Genomic DNA, 11484 nt, shown 5'->3' with positions numbered 1-11484 from the left:
GATGTGGTTGCTAAGGAGCACATGGTTGAGCTGTTTAATCACCACTTCATTAAGTCAGGATTCCAATTTGACTCAGCCATGCCTCCTTGCCCATCCATCATTTCCTCATCTCCCACCCCTTCTAAAACGACTAGTCCCGATGCTCTTCCTTCTTTTTCCCTGCAGGCAGTCACTGAGTCCGAGGTACTAAAGGAACACCTTAAACCCCCCAAAAACATCTGGGTCAGCTGGTTTAGAACCTTTCTTCTTTAAGGTTGCTGCCCCTATCATCGCCAAGCCTCTGACCTTTTTAACCTGTCTCTCCTGTCTGGGGAGGTTCCCATTGCTTGAAAGGCAGCCATGGTGCATCCTTTATTTAAGTGGGAAATCAAGCTGATCCTAACTGTTATAGGCCTATTTCTATTTTGTCCTGTTTATCAAAAGTGTTGGAAAAACTTGTCAATAATCAACTGACTGGCTTTCTTGATGTCTATAGTATTCTCTCTGGTATGCAATCTGGTTTCTGCTCAGGTTATGGATGTGTCACGGCAACCTTAAAGGGCCTCAATGATATCACCATTGCCATTGATTCTAAGCAATGTTTGTGCTGCTATTTTTATTGACTTGGCAAAGCTTTTGATACGGTAGACCATTCCATTCTTGTGGGCCGGCTAAGGAGTTTTGGTGTCTCTGAGGAGTCTTTGGCCTGGTTTGCTAACTACCTCTACCAAAGATTGCAGTGTATCAAATCAGAACATCTGTTGTCTCAGCCACTGCCTGTCACCAAGGGCATTATGCCAAGACTTGATCCTAGGCCCACACTCTTCTCAATTTACATCAACAACATAGCTAAGGCAGTAGGAAGCTGTCTCATCCATTTATATGCAGATGATAGTCTTATACTCAGCTGGCCCCTCCCTGGATTTTGTGTTAAAACGCTCTACAACAAAGCTTTCTTAGTGTCCAACAAGCTTTCTCTGCCCTTAACCTTGTTCTGAACACCTCCAAAACAAAGGTAATGTGGTTTGGTAAGAAGAATGCCCCTCTCCCCACAGGTGTGATTACTACCTGAGGGTTTAGAGCTTGAGGTAGTCACCTCATACAGGTACTTGGGAGTATGGCTAGACAGTACACTGTCCTTCTCTCAGCACATACCAAAGCTGCAGGCTAAGGTTTAATCTAGACTTGGTTTCCTCTATTTTAGGCCTCACTCCCCCCTGGCTGGGATGTCTTCTGCAGCCCTCGTCCTCCACCCGTTCTGCCAGTCACATTCTGTTGGGGGTCCCCAAAGCACACAAATCCCTGGGTCGCTCCTCTTTTCAGTTCGCTGCAACTGCAACTGGAGAGAGCTGCAACAAATTCTCAAGCTGGACAGTTTTATCTCACTTCATTCAAGGACTCAATCATGAACACTCTTGCAGACAGTTGTGGCTGCTTTGTGTGATGTATTGTTGTCTCTACCTTCTTGACCTTTGTGCTGTTGGCTGTGCCCAATAATGTTTGTATCATGTTTTATGCTGCTGCCATGTTGCTACCATGCTGTGTTGTCATGCGTTGTTGTCTTATGTAGTGTTGTGTCATCCTATATTTATAATGTATTTATTAATTTTTATTAAATCCCAGGCCCTGTCCCCACTGGAGGCCTTTTGCCAGGCCGTCATTGTAAATAAGAATTTGTTCTTAACGGACTTGCCTAGTTAAATAAAGGTTGGATAAATAAATATATCGTAATTGCTCCTCTTTCACCCCAGCTGCTAAATTAACCCTGATTCAGATGACCATCCTACCCATGCTAGATTACACAGACGTAATTTATAGTTCAGCAGGTAAGGGTGCTCTCGAGCGGTTAAATGTTCTTTACCATTCGGCCACCAATGCTCCTTATAGGACACATCACTGCACTCTGTAAACTAGTAATCTCTGTATACCCGTCACAAGACCCACTGGTTGATGCCATTTACAAACCGTAGGAAACCAAATTTGAAGAAGACAATGCTCTTATCATTGGCGGAACGATAACAACCCATAGGAATCCCCACCCAGTTAACTTTATAATGAAGCCCTCAATATTCACGCTAAAACGAATTACCTCGCTCAAGGGCCGTTGCCATACAAATGGCTACCTTTATTTTGAAGCACACTTAGCGCCATGTGATATCTGATCACATGACTACTAAGACAAGGAAGTGAAACATCTCTAAAAGTGTGATGATCGTTAGTGCGGGTGTGGTGAACATAAGCAGATGAGTACGTAAGAAACTAGCTATGTGATAATAACAACCGACGGTGTGGTGTGATTTCACATAAAAAAGGTATGCTGTGAAATACGGATGACAATCGCTTTGAAGACATCACAACACATTGTTTTGCAGGTCGAGAAAAACTTTGCCTGATTTCGCAGACCGTAATCACAGTTGTAGTCGTACCTCTGGTCGTAGGCTACCAACCTTAACTAAACAGAGACCTTGTGCAATAAAGGTAAGTCATTTTTTACCTGTAGGCTATATTCGGTTCAACCATGTCAGCGAACTGGCCCGAGAGGATCTCCGCATTCTTGAGCAGCCCGTCCCAGTTCTTGTACAGCACGACATCGGACATCTTCCTCGCTGAGGTCCTGCACGAGCTGCGAGATGACAGGGCCAGTGACCACATCAAGGTACATTACGTTTTCAGGGCACAATTATTGTATTGAAGCCTCCCGAGTCCCTTCCTATGTATGTATCCACAGGAAGTTCCAGAGCATTTGCTATGGAGGATGGCACTTTCATTATTAAAGTTTTTAAAAGTTAAACCATATTAAACTGCATTATGTCCTCTGTTCCGCCTGCCTCAGGTCCTGCTGTTGTCCCCACTACTTGAGCACCCTACTCTGCTGTGCCCCTCTGTCTTTGTGGGCGAGGAGACCGCCCTGGAGCTCATGTCTGTGTTTGCCCAGTGCTCCCCCAAATCCCTCCCGCTCCGCTGCCACCTTCTCCTGGCCCTCACCTCCGTGCTCCTCTGCTCCTGCTGTGTTAGTTCACACACCAGCGCCTCCCAAGACTTCCTGGACCTTCTCTTACAGATGGCCCAGGACACCAATGACGCACAGGCTGGGGCTGCATTACACCCATTGAGGACAACAGCCTGCGACTGCCTTAGGGAGCTAGAGGCTTGCCTCCCGGGCCTACTATCCCAACGCTTGGAGCTCCTGAGCAGCCTGAGGCAGCAGGAAAACTCCAGGCTTCACCAGGCCTACACGGGGCTCCATGCCCTGGCTCTGAGGAATGCTGTGTATCTGCTCACCCAGCAGAAAGGGGCCGGGGCTGGAGACCTGAAGACTGCACTGGGGAGCAACGAGGGGTTTGTGTGGGGGGAGGGTGCAGACTCCGCACACCCGAACTCTGAGTCACACTCAGACTTGGCCCTCTTCTCGCCCCTCACTCTGGGTACCATGGGAAAAGTTCCGTCCCTGCAGACGGGCCTAGACTGTAAAGAGCTGAGATCGCTACTCTCCTCCCTCTTAGAGGAGTCCTACCTCCTCACATCCCTATCCCAGGCTGCCCTGCTGCGACGGCTGGTGGAGGTGCTTGCCATGGTGCCCGCAGTCTCCCCAACGATATTCAGGGCACAGCTGCTGCGTCTATTGGGCACATGCAAGGTTAGTAGCGGTCTACTTGTCTAGGATGAGTTATGGAAGAAATAGCAGATTATCCACAGATCTAACCATGCTTGTGCTGTGGTAGAACATTATCAAACCTAGCTGTAAAATCTTAAGATTTGTGACCGCATTGTTTAATCTCTCTTGTTGTTGCAGGTGTGTCTTCTTCATACCACTCTGCTGATGAAGGCTGCTTTCACAGACAGCCTGTTCAGCGCAGAGGATGAAGCCTTCCTTCTAAAGCGTCTCGTCGGCCTGTCCCAACACCCCCTACTGAGCACACCTGAGAAGCTCTTCTACATGGACTGCATCCTGCACTTCCCAGAGAACCGACCTATCAGTAGTGGCGACGAGAGCCTGCCCGTGCTCTTGACCCCTCGGCTGGCCACAGCCCTAGTGCCCACAGTGTTCAATGATAGTGTCAGCATGCTGGCTAGACTGAACCTACTCTCTCTGGTCTACCTGGAGGAAGGAGAAGAAGACAGGGAGGGACAGGGGGGGAGAGGCCTGGCCTACCTGTATGATCACCTAAGCTCCCTTCTCCGTATCGTGGAGAACCAGGCCAGTAGGGAGATGGTGGTGACCTTCTTCAGGGCTTCCTTCCTCTTCCTCCTTCACTTCTGCCACGTGGAGCGCTACTCTGAGGACCTGTCTCAGAGGCTGTGTGACCTGTACCTCAGACGCACTCGGCTGGCCCCTCACCTCATCAACCTGGCTGACCGGACCCAGGACCGGCTGGAGGAGTCAGGCTGGGCTGTGGCACTGCTTAGAGCCCTGCAAAGAACCATCACAGAGGCCCCGCTATCCCAGCTCACCTTGCAAGACCTCCGCTGGCACCTCAGGATCCTGGCCCGCGTGGCAGAGGAAGGGGAAGTCCTCCAGAGGGCCACTCTCAACTTTCTGCTGTGCGTCATCACTTCCTCTTCATCTGCGCTGTGTGTGAGCGGGGACTGGCGTCTGGGGAACAGCGTGCTGGGGGTGTGTCGACGCCTGCTCCTGCACCCCAGCTTAGACTCCCTTCTCACACCGCTGGCTGATCTCCTACAGCACCTCACCTGCCATTATGGTGAAACAGACATCCAGGACCACGCCCGCTTGTACTACACCCTCCTCACCACTCTTTCCCAGGAGAAGCTGGCTGGGGTGTTGGCACAGAGGGGAACAGAAAGGGGGCGGCAGGCCAAAGTGCGCTCGCTGTCTGCCATCATGGGCGAGAACGAGGAACTGACCAGCGGTCTGACCGTGCACCAGACAGAGCGACCGCTGCTGAGGCTGGTCAAACTGGACAAACATGAACCAGATGAATGCAGACCAGAGCATAAACCAGACAGTGAACCAGCCTGTGAGACTGAGAGTTCCCCAGGACAGGGTGGGATAGAGGACTACAGAGCCCAGTTCCAGAGTTCCAGCTTCGCCTCTGAAATCACCCTCCAATACCACCTCACACACACTGGAGTTCACGACCCCCATTTCGACAAGCTCTTCAGCATCCGCTTGCACTTTGATCTCACAGACGGCCACTATGAGGAAGTGAGTGACATCAGCGTGCCTTGCCTGTTCAGGACCAGGAAGCCCCCTACAGTGAGGCTGAGGCTGAAGCCCAAGCAGCCGTACCACACCACCCTGAGAGCTAGCGCCATCTTCACCACGGAGGATGGCCTCTCCTGGCACTCCCCGCTGGCAGACCTACATGTGGCCTTCCCTGAGGTGTTTCTGCCCCTCCTCACACCCCTAGGGTGGGCCAGGGAAAAGAAGCAGAGGGTGTTTGAGGGGATCTGGGGTGAAATATGCTCAGGGCAGTCTGAGGGGGATTTGACCAACACTGCAACTAGCCTGTTCTGTGATCAGTTGGAGGATTCGGCTGTGGGTGAGCTGGTGAGGAAGTACTTTCAGAGATATCTGGTCTCAGACTTGGATAAAGGCAGGTGTAAAGTGCTCTTCTTCCTCCCACCCCAGTCTCACGTGCTGCTGAAGGTTATCACGGAGGAGGATGCCGTCCAGGTTCATATTGCTACAGACAACTGGAAGCTTCTGCCTTATATTAACTCTTATCTAGAGGACATTACCAAAGAGATTCACAGCACACAGCAAGTCAATGGTGATGTCTGATTCTGAAAGTGGTGGGCTCCATAAAAGAGATGGCTTGTTTTTATGAAATAATGCCCTTTTAACACTTGTCTGATTTCAGTGCTTCCTTTTGTCTGTTTTTGAAATGTTGCGTGATACATTTACTTATGACATGTTTTGAAGCTGCACTCAGTAAACTGATAATTTGAATCATGGATTTTTGAAAACATTTTAATTTAACTTGTAAATAAAGTCAATGTGTGACTGAGTTCTGCTTGTTAACCTCTCATGCTTAACACAAACATTCCATACTTAAATATTTGATTACAGCTGTACAATCATTTTGCAGGTCCCAAAAACAGAAGATGCATTCTCTCCCAATTACAGGACAGGTTGCCTGTTCCCCCATGAAAATAGAATTAAGACATGGACACAAATCTATTAGAGATGGTCATTGGAGTGATATAGCAGAACAAGAATTTTCCATTGTGTGAAAAGGAATATGCTTTAATTTAAGGAAGTAAATCAAATGCATTCCTTGAAAGACCTTTGGTGCAAAACTGGAAAGTATTTTGAACCTTGAATTGGTTCCTAATGCTAATGTACATGGGGTATTTCCCATTTGGGCAGTTTGAAGACCATACTCAACTGTCTTTGACACAAAACAGTTCTGTATGACTAAAGGTTCACATTAAAACCCTAATGGGACCAGATTTACTGAGCTTGCCTAAAGGTTTGTGCCAGATGAATAAGAACTAAATGAATTGTGTTTTACAATACACATTTGCCTCCCCCAAGTTAGCTTATGTTTCTCAAGTTATTAAATCTGTCCCTGTATGTCCATTAAGACCATTTAATGCCACTCAATGCGGCCTCTTTAAGACAGTCCTGTTCCAGGTTGCAGCTCTACTTTGAGATGTTCTCAAAGTTGGGCTCTAAGCAAGGAGGCAGGGTTGTCTGCTGGCTCAGGATTTTGTCCATGATGGCGATTTCAGCGTCCTTCTTCGCCACGTCATCTATAGGGGTCCAGGACATGTCGTATTGAAGCTTGAACGCACCACAAGGCTTGTGAGGGCAGCCGGCACCCCAGTCCTTCAAATGAGAGATGGGTGAGAGGCCATTACGCAATTTCATAAAAGAAGCCAAAAAAGTGTAGTGGTGGGTCAGCTTTTCTGAAGAGATAGTAGAAATTTTAGTGGACCTACACCAGTTATTGAGTAACCAGTAGAGTAAATATTAGCACCATCTTTTGCTAAAAGGGTTATGGGTTTGGCAGACACCCAATGGGCTGTTTCGTTCCTATATTCAAATTAAAGTGGGACTATGTTAATCTTCCTATATCCATTAAATGTTCTGTGTGTGCTACTGTGCTTACACAACCATGCTGTGGCCAATGCGTGTGCACACAAAGACCCAAGTGGTCAGTCAGCACCACCTCTAACCGGCTAAAGAGAACATTATCAACTCCCTTCAGGGTCACATGCAGACTGAGCATCTAAATGTCCCAACTCATATCATTATGCACCACATGGTGGTAGACGTTCTGTAACAGTTACTCAGTCTTTCAGCTGCTGTATGTGCTGGGGACTTTCCCGGGTGATTGAAATTTTAGAAGTGTTGCAGATGGAAATGTGACGTGATCTTTAGGAGTAGGGTAATATCTGAACGCTCCAAAGTATTGTGCCCTGCTGAAAGCCGCCCAGGTGTGATGTACTTACCTGAGGCGAGAGGATAGAGAAGTATTTCTGTCCGGAGGGCCGCTCGTACAGGTAATACATGTTCCCTGGCTTCTTGACTACATTACATGCAGCGTGGTGCAGCTCAGCGTCCTTCTTGGCATCCTCTAAAACCTACACCAGAGAACAAAAACATTCAGATCAAACCAACTGGCATCACTAATGCTACTTAATTCTTTCCCTATATGAATGACATAGATTGGTTACATAAACTCAAATATAAGCCATCACCTTTCTGGCTTGTTCCTGCAGGTATCTAATTTGATCAGCAATGACTGTCAGTCTGTTGCAGGCGTTGGCTCTGACAAAGTCATCTCCCTAGGAACCAAACAAGGTTAATCTCAAACAGAATGTCTTCATCATTATGATACATTCTTTATGGGGCCACGTCAAACCAAAGTTAAGGTTCAGAATAGCTCAGTTGGCAGGGGAATGGTACTGGCAACACCAGGGGTTTGTACAGTGCCTTGCAAAAGTATTCATCCACCTTGGCGTTTTTCCTATTTTGTTGCATTACAACCTGTAATTTAAATGGATTTTTATGTGGATTTCATGTAATGGACACACAAAATAGTCCAAATTGGTGATGTGAAAAAATGAACATGTTTTTTTAAAAGTCATAGGTATTCACCCCCTTTGCTATGAAGCCCCTAAATAAGATCTGGTGCAACCAATTACCTTCAGAAGTCACATAATTAGTTAAATAAAGTCCACCTGTGTGCAATCTAAGTGTCATATGATCTGTCACATGATCTCAGTGATCTATATATACACATACACACCTGTTCTGAAAGGCCCCAGAGTCTGCAACACCACCAAGCTAGCAGTACCATGAAGACCAAGGAGCTCTCCAAACAGGTCAGGGACAAAGTTGTGGAGAAGTACAGATCAGGGATGGGTTCTAAAAAAAATAATCTGAAGCTTCGAACCTACCACAGAGCACCTTTAAATCCATTATTAAAAAAAGGGAAAGAACATGGCACCACAACAAACCTGCCAAGATAGGGCCGTCCAAAACTCACAGTCCAGGCAAGGAGGGCATTAATCAGAGGAAACAAAGAGACCAAAGACAACCCTGAAGGAGCTGCAAAGCTCCACCTCAGAGATTTGACTATCTCTCCATAGGACCATTAAGTCGTACACTCCACAGAGCTGGGCTTTACTTAAGTGGCCAGAAAAAAAGCCATTGCTTAAAGAAAAAAATAAAGCAAACATATGGAGCCCAATAAGCAAAACGTTTGTTCGCCAAAGGGCATGTGGGAGACTCCCCAAACATATGGAAGAAGGTACTCTGGTCAGATGAGACTACATTTGAGCTTTTTGGCCATCAAGGAAAACTCAGTCTGGCGCAAACCCAACACCTCATCACACGAGAAAATCATACCAACAGTGAAGCATGGTGGTGGCAGCATCATGCTGCGGGGATGTTTTCCATCAGCACGGACTGGGAAACTGGTCAGAATTGAAGGAATGATGAATGGCGCTAAATACAGAGAAATTCTTGAGGAACACCTGTTTCAGTCTTCCAGAGATTTGAGACTGGGATGGTGGTTCACCTTCCAGCAGGACAATGACCCTAAGCATACTGCTAAAGCAGCACTTAAGTGGTTTAAGGGGAAACATTTAAATGTTTTGGAATGGCCTAGTCAAAGCCCAGACATCAATCCAATTGAGAATCTGTGGTATGACTTAAAGATTGCTGTACACCAGCGGAACCCATCCAACTTGGAGTTGGAGCAGTTTTGCCTCGAAGAATGGGCAAAAATACCAGTGGCTAGATGTGCCAAGCTTAGAGACATACCCCAAGAGACTTGCAGCTGTAAATACTGCAAAAGTTGGCTCTACAAAGTATTGACTTTTGGGGGGGTAGGCGTGTTGTGTAAATCAAATGATACAACCCCCCCCCCGCAAAAAAATATATATTTTAAGGCAACAAAATAGGAAAAATGCCAAGGGGAGTGAATACTGTCGCAAGCTACTGTACATGAGTCTGCTTACTATGATCATCCTTATCTTTATTCCATTAGGATCATTGCAATGCCATTCATTTAATTACCCTCTGTACTTGTGTTGCCAGAGCAACCAGATCCATGGGGTCTCCCACCCTGTTGGTCTGGTAGGAGCTGACTAGTTCCAGCCCATTGGGGTTGCTGCTGCTCTCCACCAACTGCACTGCAAACACACAGGGACACTTGAAACTTGCATAACACAAACTGAGGAAAGTTGACAAAGCTAGACATTTTTGTGAAGCTTTCTGCTAGTCTACATGGATTTACTGATTGCAACACCCATTTACGTAGGCCTGTAGTCTTAAATGTCTGGCCTCCCCTCCCCAAATAATCTCAGCCAGACTGACTATAATACATAACTGGCTCCACATCTCATGATTTGAGTGACTTGTGCCTTGCTTCCTGACCTGTAAGCAAACACTTTCTGTTCACGTTTAGCAAAAGCCAGCTGCTAAAACGTAGGCAAAATTGCTGACACCGAATGAGGTGTATGACGGTGGAATATCCTATTGTAAAATGTGAAACTGTAATGTAAAAAAAGTTAGTGTTAAATAAAAATTCCCTTTGAATGTGACCAGCTAGAGTAACGTTAGAACGAATAGTCGAGCTAAAAGCCTACAAGAGTTTTAAATTACAACAATGAATCAAATTATACTTAAGTTAACATTCCATTCACACCCTATACAGGACATTGATTGAGAACAATTAAAAACAGTTATCAATGCTAAACAGCAGGAAGTCTTACCTGTGGTTGTTTTGTCTGGTTGATTCGGGAGGCTAACTGTCCTGTCCATTTTCTTTACTGTAGCTAATTTGGTGTACAATGTAGCAAAATGCTCTCAGAAATAACCAGTTGCAACTGGAGCTCAGTAATAGGTTTTGTAACCGCTGTGCTGTGTGAAAGTTTGACTGGCCAGCAGGGGGTTGTTTTAAGGTCTTGCGTCTCCACCTACCTACAATAGTAGGCCATTTAGTTGCCAGTCTGAATATGATTGCAAAACGTTATTTCAGTATAATTGTTGAACAATTATAATAATAACAATAATTTAAATATCACATTAAACGCTAGATATAATTAATTGCCATGCTGGCGGATGTTTATTGTCATTATTGAGTGAAAGGGAGACTTTTATTGTAGGGCTTAGAACACAGGGGAAGGTGTAACTTGTGTAACACAATTGTTACATACATACGCTATTTTGGAAGGAACGTGGAGAAAGATCTTATGCAATTCAATTGCTGTGAAATATATAATATGTGAGACCGAAATCCTGCAAAGTAAACAACCAATAAAAATACAGAATGAGGACCTGACATGAGTGTGGTCATGAGTGTGGACTGTTCCCAGACAGGAAAAAAATATTTGCTGTTTATAACCGCAGAGTGCATGCTCTTCTCTCCTAGGTTTCAATGCACATGTAGTAGAAATCTACTTTAAAATGGAAATGTCAAATATTAGGGATGGTACATTCTGACAGGCCTAATTTCTCAGCCTATTGCAAGAAGGCCACATCTAGCCTAACTGAACATATAGGCCTATTAGTCATTTGGGACAATAGGTCTATAGGCTATAAGGGAGCTTTGGCTCTTGACGAGGTTGTGCTAGTTTTTGTTATTTTTCCTTAAAAAAAAAGTTTTATATGGCTATACAGACGAGTATGGCACAATATGGGTGTCACCTTATCAACAAATTCAAAACATTCCAAATGATTTAAACCCATAGGTGTATTGTGACAGATTCTGGTCCAGGTCATGGACACCAACATTTATTTTGGTTGTGGGTAATAACAAGTGTCGAAAGTCTAGGTGAGGTCAGTCACACTGCACAAAAATAGATGGGAGCTGTTGTCGAACCAGCTGTGGGATGACTTTTTCTGGAGCAGATGGTCTGGCCGGAACATAATTATATGAGGGGCCTGCCATATACACATTCACAGTTGTATATGCTCCTCTGGTTGCTTCAGCTTTGTGAAAAGACAATATTTTATTTAACTAGACAAGTCAGTTAAGAACAAATTCTTATTTATAGGGGCAGAATGACAGATTTCTGGGGGGT

The 11484-nt window shown here is 45.7% G+C and overlaps 2 protein-coding genes across 4 annotated transcripts; one reads left to right on the top strand and one right to left on the bottom strand.

The window, feature by feature from the left end:
* Positions 1 to 2123: 2123 nt before the first annotated feature.
* ap5b1 (adaptor related protein complex 5 subunit beta 1) lies at positions 2124 to 5951 on the top strand. Of its 3 annotated transcripts, none has more exons than XM_024378704.2 (4): positions 2124 to 2226; positions 2352 to 2635; positions 2813 to 3616; positions 3773 to 5951. In XM_024378704.2, the coding sequence occupies exons 2-4, from the start codon at positions 2498 to 2500 to the stop codon at positions 5723 to 5725; spliced, it is 2895 nt and encodes a 964-aa protein (XP_024234472.1). In that variant the 5' UTR covers positions 2124 to 2226; positions 2352 to 2497; the 3' UTR covers positions 5726 to 5951. The 3 variants fall into 3 exon arrangements, with proteins under 3 accessions (XP_024234472.1, XP_024234479.1, XP_042152467.1); XM_024378711.2 differs by having other exon boundaries at positions 2139 to 2291; positions 2480 to 2635; XM_042296533.1 differs by having other exon boundaries at positions 2139 to 2635.
* Positions 5899 to 10348, bottom strand: lg02h1orf50 (linkage group 02 C1orf50 homolog). The gene is made up of 5 exons (XM_024378720.2): positions 10174 to 10348; positions 9476 to 9591; positions 7651 to 7737; positions 7402 to 7533; positions 5899 to 6775 (listed from the first exon to the last, which is right to left on the bottom strand). Exons 1-5 carry the CDS (start codon positions 10220 to 10222, stop codon positions 6590 to 6592), a joined length of 570 nt encoding a protein of 189 aa, XP_024234488.1. The 5' UTR covers positions 10223 to 10348; the 3' UTR covers positions 5899 to 6589.
* Between the last annotated feature and the right edge of the window lie 1136 nt (positions 10349 to 11484).

The sequence above is a fragment of the Oncorhynchus tshawytscha genome, linkage group LG02, assembly GCF_018296145.1.
Source record: "Oncorhynchus tshawytscha isolate Ot180627B linkage group LG02, Otsh_v2.0, whole genome shotgun sequence".
NCBI lineage: Eukaryota > Metazoa > Chordata > Actinopteri > Salmoniformes > Salmonidae > Oncorhynchus > Oncorhynchus tshawytscha.
Note: the sequence above shows the minus strand (reverse complement) of the source record. Positions and strands in the feature narration are given on the sequence as shown.